The sequence below is a fragment of the Melozone crissalis genome, unplaced genomic scaffold (assembly GCF_028551555.1).
Source record: "Melozone crissalis strain CALT ecotype California unplaced genomic scaffold, PUWL_Pcris_2 ptg000029l_1, whole genome shotgun sequence".
Lineage (NCBI taxonomy): Eukaryota > Metazoa > Chordata > Aves > Passeriformes > Passerellidae > Melozone > Melozone crissalis.
The window spans coordinates 4,887,566-4,914,879 of NW_026535807.1; the positions used below are offsets into that span (position 1 = coordinate 4,887,566).

The 27,314-nt window shown below is 44.1% G+C and overlaps 1 protein-coding gene across 2 annotated transcripts; it reads left to right on the forward strand.

Moving 5' to 3' along the window:
* The first annotated feature begins 887 nt into the window (after nucleotides 1-887).
* EOGT (EGF domain specific O-linked N-acetylglucosamine transferase) lies at nucleotides 888-16,063 on the forward strand. 2 transcript variants are annotated; one of them, XM_054280988.1, is made up of 17 exons: nucleotides 888-997; nucleotides 1,458-1,504; nucleotides 2,331-2,560; nucleotides 2,912-3,012; nucleotides 3,570-3,678; nucleotides 3,765-3,859; nucleotides 4,918-5,022; nucleotides 6,402-6,508; nucleotides 6,905-7,008; nucleotides 9,426-9,518; nucleotides 10,189-10,260; nucleotides 10,790-10,876; nucleotides 12,148-12,216; nucleotides 13,073-13,134; nucleotides 14,184-14,303; nucleotides 15,244-15,346; nucleotides 15,722-16,063. In XM_054280988.1, exons 3-17 carry the CDS (start codon nucleotides 2,351-2,353, stop codon nucleotides 15,866-15,868), a joined length of 1,584 nt encoding a protein of 527 aa, XP_054136963.1. In that variant the 5' UTR covers nucleotides 888-997; nucleotides 1,458-1,504; nucleotides 2,331-2,350; the 3' UTR covers nucleotides 15,869-16,063. The 2 variants fall into 2 exon arrangements, with proteins under 2 accessions (XP_054136963.1, XP_054136964.1); XM_054280989.1 differs by having other exon boundaries at nucleotides 2,336-2,560.
* The last annotated feature ends 11,251 nt before the right edge of the window (nucleotides 16,064-27,314 follow it).

A 27,314-nucleotide genomic window follows, 5' to 3' on the forward strand; every position in this document is an offset into this window, starting at 1 on the left:
AGTGCTGTGAACGGAAAATATTATTTAAGGTAGAAGATAGCAGATATAGTTGAGCTACAGGTACAGGTGGCAGTAGAAGTCTTGCGGTACCGTGGGTATTTATGTACGAGGGGCTGCTTTATTTCTAAATGCACCGCAGCGATGGGGTTGTGGATGATGTGAAATTCAGACTAATTTCCTTTATCCAGGTAAGCGGTGTCCCTGCGGGGTCAGCATCTCTCGCAGGTTTCCTGGCTCGGGCTGAGCGTTTGTTCCTCTTTTCCCACCTGGGAACGAGGGAGAGGAGGTCTGGGCTGTGGGGAGGATTCAAAGCTCTTCGGTGTTGGCGCCTGTGCCTCCCCCGGCGCTCGTCACTGCGGGAATTGGGTCAGGCCGGGGCGCGGGCAGGGGCAGGGGCGCTGCCGTGTGCCAGGGGCAGCGGGGCGGCACCGCCGAGCTCTGCCCGTGCCCGCGGCCGTCCCGGCCCCGCTGCTGCCGGCCCGGGCTCGGGGGGCCGCCCGCAACAATGGGGTGCCGGAGCCTGCGCTTCCTGCCGGGCCGCGGCAGGAAAAGGCCCTTTTCCTCCGCATCCTGCGCCCGCCGCTCTCCGGCCGGCAGCGCTTAATTTCCGGCAGCAGAAGGAAGGAGCGGCTGCTCCGCCGCTGCTCCCCGCGGGCAGGTGCCCTCGCTGCGGGCCCCACCTGAGCCGAGCCGAGCCGAGCCCGACCCGCGCCCGGCGCTGCGCCTCCGCCCCGGCCCGCGGCTCTTCCTTCCCTCCCTGCCTCCTTCCCTCCTTGCCCCGCTCCCGCCGCCCCGGGCGGGGCGGTCCCGTCCCGGCGGTGCCGCCCGCTCCTCCCTCGCACCCGCACGGAGCCCGGCGGGGCCGCGCCGAGCGCTGCCCCCGGACATGGGGATTGAGGCCGGCGGCGAGCGCCCAACAGGAGCAGCGGCCGGTCCCGTGGGCCGCGGGGCTCCTCGGGGCCCGCGGGGCTGAGACACCCGGTGAGATAAACACGCGGTGAGATACGCGGTAAAACACGCGGTGAGATGCGATGCTGTGCCGGGGCAGGGGAGCGCAGGGCGGGGCGGCGGTGCCGGGTCCAGCGTGGGTGTGACAAGCGTGGGTCAGGCACCAGGTCCGGGTCTGTGTCTGGGTCTATCACGGAACCCAGCACGGCCTGGCTCAGGATGCCGGGCTCCTTCCCCGAGTGACAGCCCCAGGGGTGGGGAAGGGCCGCGTGTTTTGGGGCCACGGCCGGGTTGGTGATGGGAGAGGGGATGCGTGTGGAATAGCCCGAGCCCCGGCTGTGTGCGGGGAAAGGACCCGAGAGCCGGCTCAGCGCAGTGCCCGGGCTGTGCCAGCTGCTTTCCTTGCTGGGATCTGTCCCCAGGAGCAGGACAGTGTCCCCAGGAGCAGGACACTGAGCAAATCTCCTTTTTCAGGACGTACCCAACTCCGCCTTCCTCCCCCGCGCTAGGTTTCTGTACCTGGGAAAGCTGAAGCGGTTCCTTTCAAACCAAACAGGTAAAACTGCTTGTATCGTAGGAATTTTGCTAAAGGCTTCACTTGAAAGCAAGCATGCAAATTTTAGCAAATTATAGCGCCAAAAAAGGTGGAGTTTAGATACAGGCCATACATTTCCTCTGAAAGTTTAATGGTTCAAAGCAGAGGTGTTAGATGAGAAGGTTGTGTTAGCAGGAAGGAATGCAATCAGCTTTAGGGTACACAGATGTGTGGGCCTGTGTGTGTGTACATGTGTATATATATAAATACACTTCTATTATGTATAAAATTATATATAGAATATACTCAGTAGTCAAGTTTCTTTAACATGATGTTAAGCACTAAAAACAGGCATCCTGTAAGTCTTAGCTGTGACCCTCTATTTGTGTCTGCCTATTTTTCCCTCAGCCAATTATTAGTTCAAAATGGAGAATGTGTTTTTTTCATACTTATTATAAAACTAAAAATCCTTCTTTTCTCACCCCTCCCCCCAGCTCTTGCACTTTTTTCCCCTTCTCACTGGACATTACATGCTCTATACTTGGTTTCCACACTGAACTCTCAGGATCCCTTGGCATTTAGCTAAAGTAAACACACCCATTTTAGCTTGACTGGGAGTTTGTAGTGCATAATAACACTCAATGACTAATGATTCAAAGATAATCCTGAGGTTGAGCAGTCTGGCCTCTCAGTGAAAGTTTGGTCTTTACAGGAAAAAGAAACCACCCCAGAAATGCAAGTACAAATTCTTTGACTGTATGTCTGACTCTGACTGAATTTCGTCCCGTGTGCTTGAAATGCTGCAGATACGTTAATTTCTTTTTTGTTTTCTATTTTATTTATAAAGCACAGAACTCACAGGTTGCCATGTTTATGTTGCTTGTGTTTGGATTGCTACTGCAAGAAATCCTGGCTAATTCCCAAGCTGAAAATCCTACTGAATTCCCAAACATTCAGGAAGAGCCATTGTACAGCTACAAAGCCATCAACTTGCCAGATGAGCACATCCCCTACTTTCTGCACAATAACCAGCATGTTGCTGACATCTGCAAGCAGGACCCTCTTTGCCCATATAAAGTAAGTTTCCTTTTTCCTGTTTGTTTGTCCAAATGTCCTGTTGGGGTGATTTGTTGCAGCAGTTAAAGATGGTGGTTAATTGGTTTCCTTGCCAATTAGTCAGGGAAAGGATTTGTGTTAGAATCTATAAAAGACAAGAGTGGCATTGATGTGCATCTGTGACCACTTTGGAGCCTCTGTTGTGCATGAGGAATCTGGGTGTTGTTTCTCAAACTCTGTTTGAAAACAGACCAAACCAAAAGCCTTTTATGCAAGATTTATGAGCAAGATGTCATTTAAAAGCTAACAGCTTACTTAAGTAATTTCCCATTTTCCTGTTGCAAAACCTGATTCAGTCGTTCTGTGTTGCAGAAACACTTGAAGAAACTAAAATCCTGCTGGGGTTATGAGAAATCTTGCAGATCAGAGAACAGGTTCAGTTACCCAGTGTGTGATTATGTTGAAACTGGGTGGTAAGTTTAATTTTAAATGTCTACTGTACATTGTGGCAAAAAAAATAGTGTAGTGCTCACATTGGTATAGCAGTGAAGCAAGCATTATTGTAATATTTAAAGTGTGATTTTTTTTGTGGACACCTGTGTGTGTATATATATATATAATGTGTGTATTTATGCATAATGAGCCTTTCAACGTGGTTTTAAAAATTTAACTTTTTAAGGAAGAAAATACTGCTAGAAATGCTTCCTGCCAGAATGTTTTCATTATTCTGATGTAGCCTTGAATTCAGAGTCCTAAAATAGCTGTATTTCCTTTCTTAGCTTTAAAAACAGAGGAAAAAAATGTAGAAAAAAATGTGTACCCTTTTAGGGGAGAATAGCTTTAAATTTAATTGTCATTGATGTTTTCTCTTACATGCAGCTGATAAGTGCTTCCTGTTTTGGCATCTTAAATGCCAATAAAGTAACTGGCTGGTTCCTCTGTTCCACTTTCAGTGGAAAAATGTGATCTGTTGAAGTTATTACTAGAATTGAGCAACCTTGGTTTGTTTCCTCTTTCCTTCACACACCAGGGCAAGTGACATTGAGACAGCCCAGCAGATATTCTGGAAACAAGCAGACTTTGGGTATGTTCAGGAGAGGCTCAGTGAAGTGAAAACCCACTGCAAGCCTGCAGCAACAGTAGGTATTTCTGACAGATGTGATGCTTTGCGCTTGTTTTTAAAAATAATTTTTGTCATTGACAGGATTCTACTTGTTCTTAACAGGGGGATTCATCTCTGGCCTGTTCCCAGTACCTTCAGCACTGCAGAGCAACAAACCTGTACATTGATTTACGAGCTGTGAAGAGAAACCACGACAGGTCCCTGATTTGCCTGGGTTATAGCAGGGAAAAGGGTTTGAGAATTGGTTTAACAAAGCTGGTTTCCTTGTTGCTAGGGGTTTTACTTGTTTTACTTTTCCCTGCCAGCAGTTTAGTGCTGATCAGAGGCTTGCTGCTGAAGCCCTGTAAAGGTTTGCCCCTCTTTGCTGGCTGCTGCTGCTGGTGTAAAAACCCAAGTTCTCACTTCTATGGAATGATGATGGGTGATTGAAATCCTCCCTGAGGGAAGAGAACATGTTTCTGTGTCTTCAGTCATGCCCTTCCTTGATCAGATGATGTGCAAAATACAATTGCTTTTGTCTGAGGAACCAAGACATTTCCTGTGCCCTTATAGCAGATCCAGGAGCTGCATTTTTAGATACTGAGTGACTGAGGAGAGATCTGAACCTGGATCTTCCACATCTCAAATTAAAATGCTACATGGAAACTGGATGAAAAAGCCATGCCAGTGGTTTTGGACTCTGACTTGTGTTTGAAGTCAGTGTCTTGATCTGGTTCATGACTGATATTACCTTTCAGAATGGGTTTTGTCATCATCACAGCCTGTCCTGAAAACAAATTTAGGCAATTCCTTTACCTGGCAACTTGTTTTCATGAAATTTGTTCTTACATCTCACTCTTCATATGTCATGTAAGACCCTTGAGTAGCAAAGTGGGTTGTGAATCTGAGGTAAATTTCAGTAAGAAATTCTTAGAAACAAACAAGAACTCCAACCAGTGATGGTCCTGTGAAGCATCACTGTAATGAAACAAAATTTGATTAAATTACTGATGTGGGTATGCGTAAATAATTCTTAATAACATTCTGGGTGGATTAGTGCTGCTTTCTAAGACAATGCCTACGCCTTTGAGGACACCACTATGGTTATTTGGGGGTTGTGGGAAGTTCTTGATTTACACTGAGGAAAATACTCAAGGTTTAAATATGTGTGAAGTGCCTTGCTGAACTGAGACTAAGCAGCACTGGCTTGAGTGTGTAATTGAGATTGAGGGCACTGTTGCACAAAAGCTGATAGACTTTTTCTAATTTGCATTAGATTCAAAGAAGACTTTTTCCAGAAGGGAGAAATTGGTGGTCATTGTACCCTCGATGTTCAGGCATTTTTGGCTGAAGGTCAACGCAAGAGCCCTCTGCAGTCTTGGTAAGAATCTCTTGTCAGGGCTGCTTCCAAGTTAATTTGCTAATTATTTTTTTATTTTTATCATCGGCATTCCCAGCTGTGTGTGGGGGATTTCATACTGAGGAAAGACTTGCTCCTTTTGGGGTCAGTTTGAGAGCTGACATTGGAAACCTTTGGCAGTTACACCTCTGCAGCAAGTCTGATCCCCACTGTGTGTAATTGTGTCCTGCCTCACTTGCAGCAGCAAAAGATGTGAAAACACCTTGCAATTGGAAGTTGTAACTTGTAATTTATAAGTTCAGGTGTTTTCTGGGCAAGGTGCTGGTGCTGTACCTGATCTGGGTGTGGAAGGGGTGATTGTTTTCTGCTGAGATGCCCGAGGCTGGCCCTTGTGTGTGGGTTCCCACAGCCCTTGGTGAGGATGATGGGGATGTGTGCTGGGGTTCCACAGCCCTTGGTGAGGATGATGAGGATGTGCTGGGGTTCCCCATCCCTTGATGAGGATGATGGGGATGTGCTGGGGTTCCTTTCCCGTTGGTGAGGGTGATGGGGATGTGTGCTGGGGTTCCACAGCCCTTGGTGAGGGTGATGGGGATGTGCTGGGGTTCCACAGCCCTTGGTGAGGGTGATGGGGATGTGCTGGGGTTCCACAGCCCTTGGTGAGGGTGATGGGAATGTGCTGGGGTTCCTTTCCCGTTGGTGAGGATGATGGGGATGTGTGCTGGGGTTCCCTGGGCTGGGAATGTGGGGTGGGCTGAGTCCACAGGCTGAGCAGGAAGTGCAGATCATCACAGTTTGCATGTTAGCACTTCAAAGCTGCCTTGCCAGTTAATTGGTGAAGGAACTGGAGCCATCAAGGTCCATATAATAATTCATTCTTATGCTTTACTTGTATTTTCTTTTTCTTCCTCTATTTTTCATTGATGTTTAATTTAAGTCAAGAACTGCTGCAGAGGAGGAAGATTTTCTCCTCTACCTGCTATTGTCATCACAGCTGCTCATCCTTATTTAGATGCAGGAACAGTAAATACTGCCTCTACATTCTTTATTCCAACCAAAGCATGGAAATCTCACTGAAGTGTCTCTGGCAAGGCAGATCAAGTTGGTTGAAGCCACAGATCCAGGTTCTGAGGCTCTTTGTTACATCCCTGCTGCCTTGATTTGGAGATCAAAGGTGCTGCTCACTCCTGAGATCAAAGGCAGTGTTTAACCTCTAGAAGCCCCGAAGAACATTCCATTATAATTTGAAATAATTTTAATTGTCAGACTCCCATCGGTTTCCAGCAGTCCTGTTAACTGAAATGGACTGGAAGGACAGTTGCTAAATCTGAGACATGGGAAGTACATTGGTTTGAGTGTGTTGATGTCAAAGCATATTCTGTGTGATTGAATCTCTCTAGGTTTGCAGAACTCCAGACATTCACTGCACTGGACTTCAGGCCTCTAGAGGATGGGAAGTGTGACATTGTTATTGAAAAGCCAACATACTTCATGAAATTAGATGCAGGTAATTGGTATCTTTAGTTTATTTTTTTGTTTCTCCTCTGTTTCATGGACATTTTTGTGCACCAAGAATGGACAAGAGAGCACCTGAGGGATGGCAGGAGATCCTTTCACATCCTTCAGCTGCAGACTGTAAAGAGAAACAGCACATGAAGCTCATCTTATTCTTTCTTTTGGTCACTCTTCTAACTCGGTTTTTTTTTTTTTTTTAAACACATTTTACCTCAGATTTCTTTCCTTGATTACTTCCTTTTAGATGTTCTTTTTTAGGGTATATTAGGAGGATTCAAGGAGTCAGAAGCAGGGGAAGCTAATATAAAATGCAGGATGCTAACCTGCATAAACTAGTAAAAATAGAGCAAGTAATGCAGTGTTTTGCTAACAATTCTTTCTTTTCCAGGTGTTAATATGTACCATCACTTCTGTGACTTTGTCAATCTTTACATTACCCAGCATATCAATAATTCCTTCAGTACTGATGTCAACATAGTCATGTGGGACACTGTAAGTCTGCTCTGCTTTTAACATATTTCTGATGGGTTGTATTTCTGTTTAATAGAGGCTCTGAAGGTTTTGGTAGCCAATCCTCAGCTCTCTTGTGGCCACAGCCACGTGGAACTGATAAATTACTGGATCCTTTTAATGCAGGTGTATTAGAGAATAGTTAGAGAACAGATTTTCTATGATAAACCATGTGCTGTTGGAATGCTCAGCTATGCTAGCACATAGTTATACCTTTTTTTTTGGTGTGGCCTCAAAAATAATCTGATCAATATTTCTGATCTGTAGCATTTGAAGTTTTAACTGGTTTTTTAAGGTTTTTTTTTTCTCTTGGAATATTGAAGTAGATTTGCTCAACTGTTTTTTCTATATTTAAAAAGAAATGCAGTCTTGCATGCTTGTAAATCAGTAATGTGCAGCCTTTACCAAAGAAAACAGCTAAATTAAATCCTTATATATAAAAACAGAGTTTAATATTTAACTCCTTTGAGTAGCCTTCTTGCAGTTACTTCCCTCAGTCACCTCTCACATTGCCATGATAACATAAAACAAATTTTTAAGTGGGGCTGTTTCTGATGTGCTGCTGAGTTGAAACCATTACTGTGTTTGAGTAATATTAGTTTTATTGGACAGTATTTAAGTTGTGTAAGAGGGCATTAAACTAAATAAAAAACAACGGGACAATTTGTAATATGCCAGATAAAGTGCATAATTAGGTCCAGAAATAACAGTTCTTGAATATGTCACTGTCCCACACCCATTTTGTGATCATAAATTGTTGAGTTTTCTCTCTGAGCCTTTAGTACTGGGACAACTAAACTTCAATAGAGAACTGCAAATATCCCCTACTTGCTCTTTTATGAGAAACCTGTTTTGACTAGAAGAAACTCTTTTTCTTATTCTATTGTATTTTAAAGGTAAAATCAGTGCCATCTCTCAGATGAGTGAGCTGTCTAGGTGTTGCACAGGACCTGTTAATCCAGCTCTGGTGGCTTTCGGAAAAGATCAGGTGTCAGACAGCATTGCAAATTACTTTGAAAAGCAGCTCTTTGTCTTATATCAGCAGAATCAAATAACTCTTTCAGCTGTACCATTCAAAGCAGTGCCACACTGTTATCAGTTTAAATGAGCATCACCTGCCTAGGCAGCTGGAGTTCATTGCTATGTAAAACCAGGTGATGGCACCAGTCAACTGCTGATGAACTGTCTGTGCTCATCAAAAGGTGCACTTGGGCTTATTATTCATTCTCTCTTTTTTTTTTTAACTTGATGTAATTAGATTTGGCCGTACTTCCTACCTACTGTTCTTATTAAAGAGTATTGCCCTTAGATGTAGGTTAAACAAAGCAGAAAATGAGTAGGAATTCCGCTGGGTGTTGGTGTGCAGATCACTGTGAATGCAGGGAAGAAATGTTTATAAAGCACTTTTAAGGAGAGCAGAGAGGGTTAGAGAGTGGTGCTTTCATCACTTCTCCACTTCTAATCTGGGAGAGCAGTTTTTGTAATACATGGCCAGAAGGGAGTCTGGATTGTGAAATTTATTAATAACTAATGCCAGAGCACAAGGAAGGCCTCTGGAACCAAAGGAAATCTGGTGCCCTTTAGATTCTTTTACATTTCGCCAGACATCTCTTCTCTCCTGCTATCATTTGCAGTCCTGTTTTCAAATTTCATATTTAGAATGTTTCCACACAACTTTCCAAGCAGCCTGAGCTGGCCCCAGAGCTGAAAGGAATCTTCAGTGAGAACTTGCACCAGGGCTAATGAGGGCACGTTTAATTGCATTGCAAGAGCCAGAGGTGGTGACTGAGCCCTGGATGGGCAGGAAAGGTGACAGATGGAAGGCAGGAGCCCCTGCTGATGGCTCTTTAAAAGCTCCCCACAAAAATGAAAGATTTTACTGCTCTGTACAGAAACCCCAGGTGTTCCTTCCACCAAATCAGATCATGGCCATCAGTTTGTAATGCATGTGCCACATGCAAGTGACAATCCCAAAACAGGCAAATGCAAAACAAGCTTGTTGTGACTTGTTACCTCAAACTTCAGTGCTGCACTTGAATTCCCAGGTGTTTTATTTTTCTTCAAATTTAACTTGTGTTAAATCTGGGAAAAGTAATTCTCACTCCTAACTCAGGAATTATAATCTGCTATTGAAGAAATTGTCTAGTTTGCTAATTTGTAGAAGTTTTTATTAAAAATTAACCACCTGAGAGGTAATTTGAGTTACCTGCCAGTGCAAACACAGAGTTTGGTGCTGGGTAATGTCTAGGGTCTGGGCTAGGCTGCCTTGGGTCCTGTGGCGGTGTTGCACATATTAACTGTATTAAAACTCATATACAGAACCTGTAAATCATGAGGACAGGTTCTAATATGCATTTTTGTAATTGTTATACCCTTGGTTTTTTTTGCTTTCCTCCTAGAGCTCATATGGCTACGGTGACCTGTTCAGTGAGACATGGAAGGCATTTACTGACTATGAAATAATTCACTTGAAAACTTTTGACTCTAAAAGGGTATGGAATTCTATATTTTGTTCCAATTCATGGTCACTAGGGAGCAAACATGATAACATCTCAAGCTTCTTGCAGTTATGGGTGCTCCAGAGGAAAGCATTGATACTTTAATATTAATGTTTAATTTGTGTAATATGAGTATTCCACCTTAGAAACAAGAGAAAGAACTGTAACCTGATTCTGTGATGTGTCTATCCTTTATATAGATGGACCTAACTTCTGTGTTCTCAGAGGTGGTATTTATGAATGGGTTTTCCTTCTGCAGACTCCCATCTGAAATTAAGGGTTTTCAAATGGTCTTTCTGAGGTGTTTCTTTCCCCTTGTAACTCTTGGCATTCCTGCTTCTTATCATTAAAAAAAAATTTACACCAAAAAATGCATCCATTCAGAGCTAATTTCAGCCTCCTCAATCTAGTTTAAACTCCCTAACTGGTTTCCTTCTCTTTAGTCCATGTTTGTTCTGCCTGGGGGCGTTTTCATCACCTCTTCCCACACTTTTACATTCCAAAGGAGAGCCCCTTTGGGATCTTTGTTCTGTTCCTTGGCACAGCCGAGCAAGCCGGGCTGTCCTTGGCAGGAGCAGTGATTGCTGCCTCGTTAGGAGCAGGGCTGGCAGGGAATGGGCTGGGGAGGAGCACTGGGGTGTAACTGCTCATCATCCCCTTGCAGGTGTGCTTCAAGGAAGCCGTGTTCTCTCTGCTGCCTCGGATGCGGTATGGATTGTTCTACAACACCCCGCTGGTGAGTGCATCCATCCCTCCATGCATCCATCCATCCATCCATGCATCCATCCCTCCATCCATCCATCCCTCCCTCCCTCCCTCCCTCCCTCCCCATCTGAGCTGGGAAATCCCTCCAATATAATTAAATACACTGCAGTGAAGGTTCCAGCTCCAAACAGGAATGATCTTCCCTAAAGATTGGGATTTTAAAGTTATTCCAGCTGGTTGTGTGCAGTCTCCTATGTCACAGCTCAGGAGGTGCAAATTATTCCTCTTTATTGGGTGGGCACTGTGAGCTAACTGGTATTTTTGCAGAGCACAAGAGCTTGAACACAGTCAGAGTTCCCTGAGGGCATTAGCTCACACACTCAAGCTCTAGCACTGGAGTTACATTTCCTTCTAAATGAAAGTGCCACTTGTGCTGCAGTGAATAGCACAGTGCATGATACTGGGCTTTTGTTCCACAAGAATGTTAAAAACCTGATCACAAAGCTCAGTTTTCTGAGTGAAATAACCCTGTGTATTAACAGTTCCTTTTTTAATTTCAGATCTCTGGCTGCCACGGCACGGGGCTGTTCAGAGCCTTTTCTCAGCATGTGCTGCACAGATTAAATATCACCCAGGAAGGACCCAAGGTGTGATAACTGCATAAAGCAGCTGCAGTGTGGAGGGGGTGGCTCTTGCCAGAGAACAGCAGTGGCAAACTGAGCCCAGTGGGGAATGGGGGTGTTCCTGTGAACTTTTTGTCCTTTCCTGTGATGTTTAGGGCTTGGGTTTTCCCTGTAAAGGCCTTCAGAGAACATTTGTGTATGTTTGTGGGAGTTGCCCTTATGTCTTATTTCTGTAGGACAGACTTTAGGGCTTTCTCCTCCCAGCCTTGGGGTCTCATCCCTGTGTCCATTCCCTGCTCTGGAAACCTTTATGTCCTGCCTATTTAAATCAGACACGAATTCCACGGAGCAGCAATGGGAATCCCAGAGCAGAGCAGATCTTGCCCTTTATCAAGGATGCTGCTGAGCTGGGATCAGAGCTGCAAACAGAGAAACCTGCTCCTTCCACGCTGCTGAGCTGGGATCAGAGCTGCAAACACAGGAACCTGCTCCTTCCACGCTGCTGAGCTGGGATCAGAGCTGCAAACACAGGAACCTGCTCCTTCCATGCTGCTGAGCTGGGATCAGAGCTGCAAACACAGGAACCTGCTCCTTCCATGCTGCTGAGCTGGGATCAGAGCTGCAAACACAGGAACCTGCTCCTTCCACGCTTGCCCAGCACCATCTGGCTGCTCTGGGCTTCCCTCCTGCTCACCCTGATGGTTTCTGCACGTTGCCTTGGTGGCCAGGGCAGCTCTGGGCTGGCTGAACTCTCTGCTGGAGAGAGGCCCACAGATTATTGCTGAGGGGCACATTCAGAGCTCTGCACAGGCATTTAGTTTTGCTTCTCCTGCTGACACTAATGGGAGCCATGCAGTTAAATCTCTTTATTTCACTTGGAGCGCTCGCCCCTGTGAGTCCAATTAATTAGAAGAGGTAAAAGGAGGAGCTGTTATAGAAGTAAAATATATTTTTTTTTCCCAAGGAACTTGTGCACAAGCCATCCAGAAAGCTGCTTTCCTGCTTTCAAAAACTGCCAGATAATGTGTGATACAAAGGCTCTTTTGTACTGAATAAAAGAAATATTTCAGAAAATATTTAGTTCTTGGTTAATAATCCAAATTTCACAAAGTTTTTGATGCTTTGAATCTGTCAGAAAATACAACGTGCATTTTAAGGTGGTTACACTATTACATGTGGAAGGAGCATATTTAGTTGCTCAAATAATTGCCAGAAGTAATAATGGAAGAATTTTGGATTGTTTTTCTTGTGAGGGCTGCCTCTTAGCTAATACACTGCTGCTTCTTTTTTTTTAGGATGGGAAAATTCGAGTCACCATCCTCGCCCGCAGCACAGATTACCGGAAAATATTAAACCAGAATGAGGTGTGGCCTTTTGTATCTTTAAAAATATTTATTAGAAGTTAAATTTTGCTTATTGGGTTGATTTTTTTTTTTTTTTTTGTTCAGGTACAGCCAAGACATCTATTTTCTGGCAAATCTTGGACAAATATGTCCAATGTTTATATTAATTTGTTCTGAAATGTCTTCTAGGCAGTCTCAATTTCTGTACCCCAGACACTGAACCTTGCTGCCCTTTCTAAAGATCCAGTGGAAGACTACAAATGTAATACTAAAAGTATTTCCTCTGAGCAAACAGACACTGCAGATCCTCTGATAAAATGAAATTATTTCACTTTCAAATTTTTCCTTTTATTTATAGCATCTCCAGTGTTGAAGTCTAACAAAACCCTTTGTAATGCCTGCAGATTGAAAAGCACAAGCCCTTGTTTGTGCACTCAGAACATAATGAATTTTCATATTGATTTATGGTTTTGAATCATGCAACTTCATGGACTTGCGTAAAAGCTTTTTTCATGGTAAAATTGTATTATTTAATGTTTTCACACCTGCTTTCATTCTTTACTGTTAGAGCCTGACAAAAATGAATTGGGATTTTCATCCCCACCTTATGTAGGGGGAAACTGAGGCTGGTGAGATGCAGCAGCTCATTGGCAGAGCAGACAGAGCAAAGGATTTGTGCTTTTCCTGCTGGGCTGTCCTCAGCTGATGCCTCCACTGCTGCTCATAGTTTGTGTTCTGGTAAAATGGCAAAGACATTGGTTTTATGAAGGAGATAAAACCAATAGAAGTTGGTTTTGTCTTCACCAGGTCAGGAGTGCAAGGGAGCAATTAACTGAGGGAGGACACCAAATCCTTGTGTTTTTATTGTTCTCCCCAGCTTGTGAATGCTTTGAAAACAGTGTCAGCGCTGGAGGTCAAGGTGGTGGACTACAAGTACAGGTGAGTTGGTGGAGGAGGCAGCTGTGAGGGAGCTCCTCTGCCCGTGGCTGCTGCCAGCTCTGTCTGTCCCCAGGGTAACCTGGCAAAGTCCCAGCACTGGGAAGGAAATTGTCGGGTGAGCTGGTGGAGCACACCCACTCCATAATGCACTAGTTAGGGACGGGTTAGCAGGCTCAGGTTAAAGCTGAATGAACAATGAACAAGGCTGGAAATCCCTTTTGCTGCCTCTCCCAAAGCCAGATGTGTTCCCATCACCTTTTTGCATTTTGCTCTGCAATAACTGTGTGAGCAGAGGTTTCTCTTCTACGATGTCAGTGTCTTACATTATATGAGCCTTAGCTTGGTAACCAATAATAATGATTATTTGCTGCTCTGATTATTTGCTGCTCTGGTGGCCCCTGAGGACACCACCTGAGGTCAGTTTGTGGTGCCAGGTGTAGCAGGCACTGTGCCAGGAAGAAATGGACTGAAGGAGAAGTTCCCAAACAATGAATGCCTGTCCCAGATGGCAGCAGCTCCACCTGGAGCTGTCCTGAATGATGTAGGAAGATTGAAAAAAAACCAGCATTAATACATCCATGTTCTTGACTAAACAGAGACAGTGGGAGGATGTTTATTTGTGTATTTTACATTACACTGAGTGCAGTTCAGAAACAGGTGCTTTATGCTGGGTTCTTAGGTTTTGTTTGGGGTATTTTGTTCTTAGTTTTGGGGTTTTTTAAAGTGATGCATTTTTTTAAAGGCAAGTAAAAAGAAAAAACCTTAAACTTACAAAAACTTTAAGTTGACCAAAATATTTTTGAAACAAATTCTTGTGATATTTTGAAACCTGCCTGCATTTCTGTTACTTCTATGCTGAGTTACTGCTGGCTGCAGCACTTGTGATCCTTAGTTTTGTTCCTTGAAAAATCAGTTCTCTCTCCCAGTATTCCCTTCAGCCACTTTTGTGCTTTCCCCATGTTCTGCTGGGGTGGATAGACCTGCCATATCACCTTTTTTTTTTTTGTTTTTTTTTTTTTTATTAATCACTTTTGTTGTGTTGTCTGCAGGGAGCTTGAATTTTCCGAGCAATTGAGAATTACCCACAACTCTGATATTTTCATTGGGATACATGGAGCTGGCCTGACCCACCTGCTCTTTCTGCCAGACTGGGCTGTTGTCTTTGAGCTGTAAGTCTGTCTGTCTGTCCTTCCCTCTCTATTTCACACACAACTGCTCCTGTTTGTTGCTGTGAGCTAATGAAGCCTCTCCCTTCCTGGTATTTGACCACCAATGTTTGTCTTGCAGCCTTGTTTAGATTTCATATTTGGCAGCCTCTTCTCCTGGGGATCAAAACAGAGAAAGCTTTCATTATAAAATCCAGTGTAATTATATCATACAGGCTTAGCCTGTGATTTCTTAATCTTCCATGGCATAAATATAATGGGAAAATGGCAAACAATGAGAAAACCTCATTGCTCAGGCTCTGCCTGGTCAGTCTGAGATCTAAGGATGTTTTAGTGATGCGGGTGAGCTGATTATGTGCATGTGCAGGGCTATTATTGATATGAATTGATTATGTGCTAGCACCCCCCTGGAGGTTTTTATATCCTCCTTTTTCTGCTCAGGACACGAGCACCAGCTGGCCTAGGTCAGTTTTGTGTTGTTGTGTTTTGCCTACATTTCTCTTGTAGCTTCCTTTTAACACGTGTTTTATCACAAAGTAGGGGTGTCAGCAGACACTCCAATCTACAGAACAAAGCAGAAATCCAGAATGCTTCTTAGAAGGGCTCTGAATTCTCCATCCTGGGAAACTCTGCAGGACTGGTGTTTTGCAGCATAGGCTTGGCTCAGAATGTTTTTTGTCCAGTCTCCAAATAAGCTCAGAAACTCAGGGGTTGTTTTCACATGTCCAAGAGCTGCTGCAGCTGGACAGGGACATGTCTGATGTGCAGATGTGCCTCCAGCTGCCTCCAAGGCCACATCTGGAGAGCAGAAACAGCCCTTGCTGGTTCAGAATTTCTCCATGGTTTCCTTACAACTGGACAACATTTCAAATATTTCCTGTTTCACCCTGGTAACTTCAGCATGACTTCTGTAGGTAAATAAGTTTTTTCTGCCTGTCCCTAGATACAATTGTGAAGATGAACGTTGTTACCTGGACTTGGCAAGGCTGAGGGGCATCCATTACATCACCTGGAGGAAAAGGAACAAAGTATTCCCTCAGGATCAGGTAATGGTGGCCACACTGGAAGGGTGAGGTGCTGGAACTGAAGGAATTCACAGCTATCCTGCTTCACCTACCTGTGTTCTGGTATTTGAAATATGATATTCATTTTTTAGGCCAAAATAACTTCCCTGGTCAGATTAAGAAATCATTTGATATTAATGGTTGAGGGAAGAAGAGAAATGAAATTAATTGGCCATGAACCATTCATAGCATAGCATGGCTGTTATGCAGTTCCTTTGCTGAATCTTTTGCCTCAGAGCAGATCAGTGGATCAGAAATAATAAATTTAAATGGCAGATCCTCAATTTTTTTCTTGCTTTTTTGAATGGAAGATGTATTGATCTTTTCTGTCTAAAAGTCCTTATCTTGTTTTTCTAGGGACACCACCCAACACTGGGAGAACATCCAAAATTTACAAACTACTCCTTTGATGTGGAAGAATTTATGTACTTGGTGCTTCTGGCTGCAAATCATGTTTCACAGCATTCAAAGTGGCCATTTAGGGTAAAACACGATGAATTCTAAATTAGACTTCTGACTGAAATACTGTTTTTAATTAATCACAGAATGGCCTGGGTTGGAAGGGATTTTAAAGACAATCTCATTCCATCCCCTGCCATGGCAGGGACACCTTCCACTATCCCAGGTTGCTCCAAGCCCTGTCCAAACTATCCTTGGACACTTCCAGGGGCAGCCACAGCTTCTCTGGGCACCCTGTGCCAGGGCTCAGCACCCTCTCAGCCAAGAATTTATCCCTTGTATCCAATCTAAACCCACTCCCTGTCAGTTTGAAGCCATTCCCCCCTGTCCTGTCACTACATGCCCATAAAAAAATAAATTTCCCCCTGTGAGGGAAATAACCCATTGTTCATTGCCAGACAACTTCTTAGCACTATACCTCTACTTTGTAATTCCTTTCTAATCTGGGAGGTTTTGATATGTAAAAACTATTTTTCAGACTATTTCTGGTTATTTGCACTGTATTTTTTCATTCCAGATTCTGAAATGCTCTTTATACCAGGATATGTCCACCCATTTCATGTAAGGTTTTCTGGGGTAGGTCCAGGGTCAGCAGACACTGCAAGCTTCTGCTTTAAATTTAGAAACATTTTCACATTAGAGAGCACGTTCTTATGATTTTGAATTTAAATATAAATTTTGACTCTTGTCCCTGTAGTTATAAATGCTTCGATACAAGAGGTCTGCACAGTAGGCTCAGTCAGTTTTCTGTCTCAGAGCAGGTAAATACTTTCCTAAGTTTCAGGTGGTCTGGGTTTTTCCTACTTTTTCACAAAAACCAGCACTCTGCATTGGAAAACTTGAGCAAATTGGAATAAAACTTGATTTTTTTTAAGGATTCTAAAGGGAATAGCCTTCTAGTTTTTTTAAGGACAAATGATACAATGTGTAGAGTGTCTTTCAGCTGCAGTTGAAAGGAGAGGAGCTGATGAGGAACCTTGTTCTTGGAGTCATTAAAGCCTAATTTTTAATATTCTTTTTTCCTCAAAATGTTGAGGAGGTATTCCAGAAAACTTTTTAAATGAAATCTTTCCAAAACCAGTAGCACAGTTCACTGTTTTCAGTGAAGGGAATATTAAACCAAAGCCGAGTTCTTTTTGAAATTCCCCCTGGAGCTGAGATGTTCTAGAGAGGAACATAAAGGTAGCAGTTCTTTTGTCTTAAGTGGGGCCAGAAGGATGTCTAGAAGAATTGAGTTCTTTGAGATAAAACCCTAGAGTTCTGTGTTAAATTATGGATTTCTGGGGAATGGATCCCCATGCTGGACTTGCAGTTTAGCCACACAGTTCAGGTGGCTCAGGCAGGCACACATTTGTATGGAAAAGCAGGAGAGTTCTGGTAAATACAAACATTTCACTGCTCTAATTGTGGATGGTATTGACTTTCCTTCCCCAGCAATTTCACAGAGTGTGGGTGCATTTACTGCCCTGTCTGTGCTGCTGGGGATGAGTTACTGTAAGCACAATTTTCATATGGATCTCTCAGACCTGAGTCAGTGCAGGGGAAGCTGGGCAGAGCTGAGACCTTCTTTTATTTGGTGTATGTGGTGCAATTCTTCCTGGAGAGTGTTGTTTTACTGAGGGAAAAAACTGTTTCACTTTAAAGGACCATAGAAGCAAAATTGCACTTCTTATTATGAGGTGGGGGGAGAACAAAAAATCCCTTGAGCAATACCATCTCCTGTATTTGTATGTGTCTGTTGGGGTTTTTTACCTTGTGGGATTTGTATAAAACTTAAGCCAGTAAAATGTCTGTGTTTTAATGAAACCAAGTCAAAGGAAAGAAGACGTTTAATTATGAACTGTGCACATAATTTTTTTTTTTAATAAAAAGCTTTTTAATGAAATAAAAAGTGTAAAATTTTTGGTAGTTTGCCAGGTTTTAGAGGCAAATGTTTTAAATACTGTTAATTGTATGGTGCCACATGTCTCTGCTTTCTCCTGCCATGATAGGGTGATGTTCTGAGGTCCAAAGTGACATTCAGGTTTATTTACTTAATAATCTTTCAGAGGTGATGCTGCCATCCTGCACTGCTGGCTTTAGTGCTGAGCATTGGAAGCTTGGTTTGTGAAAACATTTGTGTGTATTTAAGTTCCTGTGGTGCAGGTGATGCTGCTGAAGGCAGTGGGTGAGTGCTGGGGTCTGCACAGGAGCAGCTAATGAGGAGCTGCTCTTTCAAATCATCACTGAAACAAATGGTGGAACATATGTGTGGAGGAGAGGCTGCAGGGACCTCATCCAAGGGCAAAATACCCTGCCAACATTCACCAGCTTCAGCAAATTTGAGTGCAGGGTCAACAGTTGATGGCCAACCTGTTATTCAGCCTTTATGGTTTAATATTGCTAGGATGAAAAGACTGTTTGTGTTGATTAATTTTTCAAATAGCGCAAAATTTGCTTGGCAGCAGAAGGAGGTTTGGTTGGATTTTTGGGTTTTGCCAGTAAATCCTGAGGGAGTTTGGGCAACAGCAGAGATCTGGATTGTGGCTTGAAGAGCATATCTTGGGTCTGTCTGGAAGTTGGAATTTGAGGGCATCCATGAGACTTCAGGCAGGATATAGCTCTGGGTTAAGTTTTCCTAACAAACCATGGGAATCTTGTTCCTTGCTACTTCTGATTTTTAAAAATTTTTTTTTGGTCTCTCCAGTTTACCCAAATTTTGAGTAAGGGGAAGCTTGGCATCAGTGTGATGAATTCAGTTTGGGGACTTTGTGTAATGGTGCAAGTCCTGAATGCTTTTGGGATTGCCTGTGTTTCCTGTGCAATGTAAACCAAGAGCTGGATTTGGAATAAAAAAATAATTTATGGATGCATGTGGTTTCTTCCCTTATTACTTCAGAATTTGTCAGATGTAATTTCAGTTTTTTTCTTTGGAAAATTCTGTGGAAGGTGGGTAAGTGTGAGAAATGGCTTGTGATGGGGAGGTGGCCAATCAGCACTATTAATCTTAAAGGGTCTGATTATAAATATTAAGGCAATACATTTTTAAAAGCCATTAAGTAATAATGGGATTGTTTAATTCTTGCTGTTAATCTTACCAGTACCATTAATGAGATAACTCAGGCTTTAGCATATCTCTTAATCCTAAATTTTTTTAAGGAGAAAAACAGAAGAAAACGTTCTCCTTGAGAGCTTTTCATGTGCTCAGAAGAGTAAAATGTTTGACTTCAACACTGAATAATTGTTTCAATTTGCAGTGTTTGCCTTAAGTTGAGTTCTTACTTCCCCTCCTCTGAACACACGTTTCTCATGGATTGGGCTTTTTGCCTGAAATAAATGAACTGCCATGGAATCCCCTCTGGCTTTGGCTCTGACATGGCCACAGAAGGTTGGGGTTTGTTGCTCAGCCTTGAACTCTCCTCATTCTTCCATTTCAGGTCCTCACCTCAGGCCTGGGTGTGAGGGTGCTACTGATGCCTTAGGATTGTAGCTTTTGTGTTTTTCAAGTCCTGTACTGCATTAGTGTATAACTCTGAACTCCATACAGAGTGTTAACTACTGTCCTCACATTTTGGTCAGATGAAACAATCCCTCTAGGCCTGAAACTCAAGGACACCCAAAAGTGAACTGGGGAGGAGTATACTGGAGAGTAAAATATGTAAACGGACCAAACTCATAAATGTCTGAAGAACCATTGTCCATACTGGGTGTAGCCCCTCTCTGAGGCTTTGACTGCCCAAAGTGCAGCTGTTGAAGGCCTTCAGTAATTACCTGCTTTTATTCTCTTAATCTTGTCTAGCCTCTGCTCCAGGGAGCCACTTGTCTTAGGTTGCAAATGCAAGGTGTGGCTGGGGCTGTGTGTTGGTGTGTGTTCTATTATCTATTAAAGGTTATCTATTAACAGTTATCTGCTGTTAATTTGCCATCAGTAAAAACCAGGTGGGGCAGTTTTCTTTATCTCTTCCACAACCAATCCTCCCTACAGGAGATCTTTTCTGTTAATGGGTCAGGGAGTGTCCCTGCATGGCTGATAAAATTCCCTCATCCCATTGGGAGATGCTCTGCCCAGGGGAGGAGCCAAGCATTCCTGCTTGGATACAATCTGCGGTTTGGGACACCCCAGCAGCCTTTGCCCCCTGCATTCCCAGAGGAGCAGCTTTCTGCTGCCCTGCATTGCCAGAGGGAGCCCAGGCCGATCTCCAGCAGCCCTGGAGCTGCAGAGGAAAACTCCCCCCTTGTGCAGGATCCCTGCTGCAGCAGAGCCACAGCTGGCACTGCAGGAGGGCTGAGCCCCCATGGGATGGGGCTGGGACTCCACCCTGACACACAGGGGGCAGGGCATGCTCTGACTCTGGCAGAGGGGTTTTTTTGTTGATGTTTGTGCTATTACATTGGTATTTTTAGTTTCCCTAGTAAAGAACTGTTATTCCTACTCCCATATCTTTGCCTGAGTGCCCCTTAATGTCCAAATTACAATAATATTATAATAATTAATTATAATAATTAAAATAATATTAATTTGGAGGGAGGGGGTTTACATTTTGCATTTCAAGAGAGGGTCCTGCCTTCCTTAGCAGACACCTGGCTTTTCAGAACAAGACACCACCCCAAGCCCTGCTCAGAAGGGGTCAGGTCCCTCCTGGGTCAGTGCCAGGGCTCAGCCCAGCCCAGCTGCCTCACCCAAACCCTGCAGTCTGAACTGTGCCAACAGCACAGCTGAAAGCAGCATTTTGTGTTTGAGGGGAGAGAGAGGCACCCAGGGGATGAGAGAAGAACAAGTGTAAGGTTTCAGATGGGTAAAACAGGCAGAGAGTCATGCTCAAGCTTGGAGCTCAGGAGCCTTCTGGGAATGTGGTTGTAAATCAAGTGAAATGTGTGGAAACCTTGTTGGGACAGAGCCAAAACCAAGGGGAGTGAAAATATTCATGTCATAAACTGCAGGGAGGTACAAGAGGGGGAAAGGGAAGGTCCTGAACTCCCTTGAGTCTGAGCCAGGAGAGGGGAGCAGAATCCCTGACCACAGGGCTGGAAAATTGGGTGGTGACCTGGGATTTGGGCTGGAGAGATCAAGGAAAGGGCAGGGGAGGATGGAAGGGTTGTTGCCAGGCTTGGGTAGAGCTGACAGCACATCCACAAGTGTAATTTTTTACTGGCTGCTGTCCTCTCTTGAAATATGGAAATATTTTTATAATATGAAAATATAATATAGCTCAAGTACAAAAATAACCTTTGAATATAATATAATATAATATAATATAATATAATATAATATGACATATATATAAATATAATGACATATATAATATAATGACATATATATAAAAATATATATATGACATTAAGTATTTATTACCATTATCTTTGGGATAGGTGAATAAAACTCAAACAACAAATTATCTCATCATTTCCTTTATGTTTTCTTGATTTCCCTCCCCTTTCCAGTCATTCCATGGCAAATCAAAAAGGAGGAGAAGTAGAAAAAAGAAGGTAAATTGCAGTATTACTGTGAAAAAATTTGTTTTGAATATGTATAACTTCTACAGTGACATTGTTCTTTTTGACTTGGGTTTTTTTTTCCAAATCAGACCTTGTTTTGGCCTTTAGAAAAGTACTTATTAATGTAGTACACAAAGTGCATAGAGCTTTTGAGTAGTGGGTGAGAAATCAATTGTCTGGAGCTCAGCTCCCCCATCACCTGGGAACAAAAGAGTGTCAGAAATGTTAATTTTGGTTGCCAGGTGTTTGAGGGTTGGGTTTGTTGAAAACTGAACAAAGGATGACGTTCAACCAGGATTTTAAAAGAGAAAGTTGAGAATGCATCAGTTATTTTCTAGATTGAGCTGATAATAAAGTTGAGGTTGAATAGAAACAGTCTCAGTAAAGAAAACATACAGAAAAACTGAGATTTTACCAAATCAATCATCACTGGTAAAGCTGATGGAGATGGAGAAAAGCTGATATAGTTGATCACTGATGGGGAAAGGAGGCTCAGGGGGGACCCTCTGGTTCTGCACAGGTCCCTGACAGGAGGGTCAGGCTCTGCTCCCAGGGAACAGGGACAGGAGCAGAGGGAATGGCTTTAAGTTGTGCCAGTGGAGGATCAGAATGGATATTTGGGGAATTTCTTCACCAGAAGTTGTCAGATGTTGGGAGGGGCTGTGCAGGGAGGTGATGGAGTCCCAATCCCTGGGGCTGGACAGACACACAGTGTGGCACAGGGGGACATGGTTGTGGCCATGGCAATGCTGGGGTGCAGGCTGGACTCGATGTAAAAGCTCTTTTCTGATTGCAGACTGCACAATTCCACGCTGAACATCCCCATTTCAGAGCTGACGTCTGCTGGCTCTGCCCCCATTCTCCCTGGCACTGCTGGGGCTGTCTTGGTGTCCCAAGGTCACCCCAGAGCCATGCTGGCAGGGCACAGCCTCACCTGGGGGATCCCTGCAGGCTGGAAATGCCCCTGGCCCTGCAGGGACACCCTGTCCCGGTGCATTCCCATTGCCAGGTGGGGCAGGAGAGCTTTCTGCACCTATTGTGGCAGAGTGCAGTAGGTGTCACTAGAGCCCTTCCCAACGCGCACAGGGAATCTCATTCCACATGCAGAACCCGCTCACCGGCGACAAAGCAACTGCTCCTGCAGTCGTGGTTTTGTTTTTCCTCCTTCCTGTTTGTAGAAGCAAAAAATTAATCCATGGAGATTTTAGCTTTCAGCCTAGGATGATTCAGATTCTGTAATATTGGCGTGTTTTTCTTCCGTTTTTCTTTTCTTTAGTTGGTGTCAGAAAATAATTTTCAGGAAATCTTTTGTAACAAAATCCTGCTTCGTGTTTTGTTCCAAAACCACTTTGTGCCAGGCTGTCACCTTTCAGTAGTTAATGCAACTCCTGTTTTGGTGCAAAGTCTTGATTTTCACTCATGCAGCACATCACCAGCCATGCAATATATCCTGCACCTTCCACTGCCTAATCACATCCCCAGTGCAGTTCACTAGGAAGGGTGGTTGTGTGCACATGCACCTGGTGCCATGGAAATATGGGGCCACAGACTCTTGAAAAATAGTAGGAAAACATTGAAAAATGATGGAGTTGTTATTCTGTTTATTTTTAAAAAGCAACTGCCATTAAGACAGTTGTTTTAAAAGAAAAATATTTGAGCTTTGCAGATAGCCCCCTTTCCCAATTTATCCCCCAGCTGGTCACTAAAGATGGGATTGGTTGACTTTGCAGCTCTGGGAAGGTTTGAGCTGACAGAGGGCTCTGGCTGCCCAGGGAGGGCTGTGGTGTCCAGCATTATCCCTTTGCCTTGGCTCAAGCCAGGGGAGATGATTTGTCTGCCTGACATCTGATCCACAGCTTTCAGCAGCTGAGCAAAATAAAAACAAGCTGTGCACGTTAATGCAGGGTAGGAATTGTTTGAGTTGCCTTGCAAGAAGGGTGGAAAGCAGGTGAGGTTTGTAACATGATGGAAGCACTGAAATAAGGCTGATGTGGTGATGCAAGGTGTCCCTCGTCAGCTTTGGGGGTTGAGTCATATGTGAGGAAACACTCATAAACTCTCATTTTGCTTTCACTGATGCACTGCTGGGTTAATGGTTGGACTCAATGATGTAAAAGGTCTTTTCTAACCTGAAGAACACCATGGTGACTAACACCAGTTCAGAACCGTCTGGTGGGCAGATCCTGTGGGAAGAGGAAGGCTGCCATGGACAGCAAAGGTCAGTAAACGACTGTACAATTCATCATCTCTCAGCCACTCTCCATGGATCTGTGTCAGGTGAGGATCATGGACAGACCCTGAACGAGCAGTGAAGTGTGGGCAGCTCTGCCTGTTTGGCATTTGATTTGTTGTGCACCTTGCAATAATTAAAATCCTCATAGTGTTCACGTGTTGGGTGTAAGAACCTGCCCAACTGAGGGGACTGAGGGGGCTGTGAGGGACAGGGAGGGCTGGCTGTGCTGCTCAGGGCTCTGGGAGGAGCCTGGCACAGTGAGAGGGCACTGGTGACCATCTCTCATTACCCACCCAGGGCTGTGCACAGCAGTCCGCACCAGGGCGTGTGTGGTGAGCTGACAGCTCCCAATTGTTTCCTCACCAATTACTGCAGCCAGGCCTCCATAGCGCAATGAAATGTGCCTCCTACCCATCACTTCATCTCTGTCACACTGCCTGGGTGTTCTTGGTTTGTTATGACTGGGAGAACTTCAGCGGCGTCAGAAAAATAAGCAAGGCTGTCTCTGGTGTGAAAGGCTTAAAGACAGCGTGGATGCTGTTAAACGGAAATGCCTCAGTCCAGATGAAAATGTACATGGAAAGAAAACCTCACAGACCAGCTGAGCCCGCTCAGCTCTGTCTTCATTTGGGACCCAGTGGGGGATGAAAAGAGTGGTTTCTTTTGCTAGACATCTTTATACTTAGTAAAGTATTCAGCCTTTCTTATAATTTATTCATTGTGGTCTAGCATAGTCTAAAATATCAACCCTTCCCTCTCTGTCCTTTTACATAGGCATTTTTGATGCCTCTTAATTCATTATTTAAGTAGCCTGCGTTCTGCTTTACAAAACACCCTCCTCCCTGGTACCTCCATGCCATCAGTTATTTGTGGATCCCTGTCAGCAGCTTTCCAGCAGGGTGGGATGCTGATCCCCCAGCCCTCATCTCCTGCACCTGTCACCGTCACATTTTCTGGAAAAATCCCTTCACTCAGGGTTTTGCCCCTGGGAAGCTGAGAAGCCTCAGAGAAAAAGGGAAACAATAATTATCTGATTTGCTTCTCCTGTGTTTTGCTGCTTTGGAATTTGGTTGGAGATTGTTTATCCAGCTGGTGCTTGTTTCGTTGGTTTCATGTAAAATGTTTTGACTTAATGGCCAATCATGGCCAAGCTGTGTCAGGACTTTGGAAGCAGTCACAAGTTTTCATTATTATCTTCTAGCCTTCTTAAGCATCCTTTCCCAATTCCTTAGAGTAGTTTAGTATAGTATTCTTGAATATAATATCATAAAATAATGCATTAGTTTTCTAAGAACATAGAGTCAGATTCATCATTCCTTCCTTTGTATGGGAACCCTGCAAATACAGGAGCACCCATCCCAGATCCCCTGCTTGGGGAGGAGCAGGGAGAGGAGCTGGGCAGTGAAAGGAGCAGAGCAGCCAGAGCTGGAGTGCTGCAGCTCCAGCAAAGCACAAGGATGTGCTGAAGTGATGCCCCATGTGCTGTTTTGAGACCTCAGAGTTCCCCTGAGAGAGAAAGTGGCTCAGTGGCACTTTAGGGTGTGTTCCACCACTTTTGGTGCGGTGGAACACTGCTTCTGCTGGTACCTGGAGTCCCCCTCCTGGGACTCTTTGAAAATCCATTTGTGCAGCACATCCCACCCTGCAGAAGTGTCTGGTGAGAGCCAGGAGACCCCTTGGATGGAGGTGCACCTGGAGTGCCAAGTATTCCCTGTGTTGTCACTAATTACAAAGTTGGATAGCTGTCAACAGGAGCATTTGCAGCTGAAAAACGAGTCTGTGCATTGTGAGGTGTGAGCGAGGCTTTGATTGGAATTCTTGCAGCAATCTGTTTGCTCCCTGGGCGTGGCGTTTGAAACGCTGCCAAATGTGTGATCCCCCAAAATTCCTGGGGTAATGCCTGCATCCTGCCAAATGTGTGATCCCCCAGATTCCTCAGGTAATGCTTTCATCCTGCCAAATGTGTGATCCCCCAGATTCCTGGGTAATGCCTGCATCCTGCCCAATGTGTGATCCCCCAGATTCCTGGGTAATGCCTGCATCCCGAATGGAGTCTCTGGAAGGTGTCATGTTCCTGGCACTGCCTTTCCCTAACAAAAGAAAACTGGGTAGACAGTTCAGCCCAGAGTATTACAACACTCCCTTAAGAAAAAAGAAATAAAGGTTAAGTAAATTGAGAGGAACAAAGATGTTCCAAACCTCCTTCTTATCACCTTGGTTGCAAAAATGCCCTGGACATCATCTATTCCATGTTTTTAGCACTCCAGCCAAAGAAGAAGTTGGGAATATTTGACCTGTTAGTGCATGCTTCAAAGAAAACACTTTCAAATGATATGTGATAAATCAACCTTTACTTACTTAATAGCCACAATGTTTTCTTTTTGGGTCAGGAGCTCAGGAGAGAGTCCAGGACTAAAAACCAGAACTGACAGCTTTCTGGCCATTTAATGTAAGTTCCATTTTATTTGAAAGCGTTTGATCAGATTTGAAAGCGTTTAATATCAGCCTTGTGCAATGCCCTCAGCTGAAGATGCTGCTGTCACTTTTGGGGGCAGCAGGAGGAGGCACAATCCCTGCAAGGCAGGAGCTTGTGTTCAGCAGGAGGGGCTTGGCTGAGGCCCTCCCACATCCCACTGACTCAGTGCTTGCCTAAACGCTTCTACCTCATGTTTCGCAAATAACAAACAATTTTGCTTATTTCTGTGGCTTTGGGGGTTTGCCCCCTCCTGACACAACAGTGTTTGCTTGTTCCCATATTTGCTTTCTCCCAGCTCTCCAATATCATATTTACACAGTCAATACTCTTCTGCTGGCAGATTATTTTTAATAGAGCGCTTTATTAAAGTGTCTTTCAGGAGAATATTTGCACTGCAATGCACATCCGAGCACTGCTGGGTGAGAAGGGCTTCTCCTCAATGCACCAGTACATTCAATTCCTTACCAGTACAGTCAATTCCTTACCAAATTATTTCATTATTTAAGTAGCCCAATCAGTACAGTCAATTCCCAGTCAATCCCAATCAGTACAGTCAATTCCTTACCAAATTTTGTGCTTGGAACATTTAGGTGAAGGAGGATAAAAGGAACTGCAGATCCTTGTGCAAATCCCACCATGGGCAAAGTCTTGCTGGACACTGACACGTTGAGAAGTAAGTACAGCACATTCCATGCAGCTTTTTTGTCCCCCAGAATATCTTTCCATCACTTTTAAATTCCTGACACCCAAATGATTTTTTAAATTTTTTAAAATTTTTTTTCCTTTTTCTCATTGCCGAGAAGAAATCCCAAGTTTGTCTCCTTTGAGGGCAGGTGTCAATTAACCTCCAGTATATTCTGTTACTCTTGGAGTTAACCAGACCCCAACTGCTTGCTTTGGATGTTATTTTTTGGTTATCCTTTGGACTTTTGCCCTCAGTCTGAGATGGGGGGTGGTGTCTGGCACTGCCCACACAGAAACCCACAGCTCATCTCTCCAGGGATTTCAGTGGCACTGAGATTGCATGAGAGGAAGGGTCTGATGGCATTGGGGATGGGGACACTTCTGCTCACAACAGAGGAAAGTTTAGGCAGGTCTGTTGTAGGCAGCTCAATTTAATTTTGTTCTTTTTCACTCTTAATTATTACTGGAAGCAGTGAATTAAAATCCTCATGTAGGAAGAGTAGGGCTGCTCTGGGTGTGCTTATTTTTCTATATGTCTGCTCATGCAGATTTCTTGGACCCCTGCAATTTTCCTAGCTCCTCTCTGCTATTTGACATTTATTCTTTGTGTACTTTTCCATCTC

Coding starts and splice junctions, on each gene's coding strand:
- EOGT (XM_054280988.1), top strand. CDS start 2,351: ATGTTTATGTTGCTTGTGTTTGGATTGCTACTGCAAGAAATCCTGGCT. Junction 5,023..6,401: donor AAGAGCCCTCTGCAGTCTTG/GTAAGAATCTCT, acceptor GAATCTCTCTAG/GTTTGCAGAACTCCAGACAT. Junction 14,304..15,243: donor TGGGCTGTTGTCTTTGAGCT/GTAAGTCTGTCT, acceptor GCCTGTCCCTAG/ATACAATTGTGAAGATGAAC.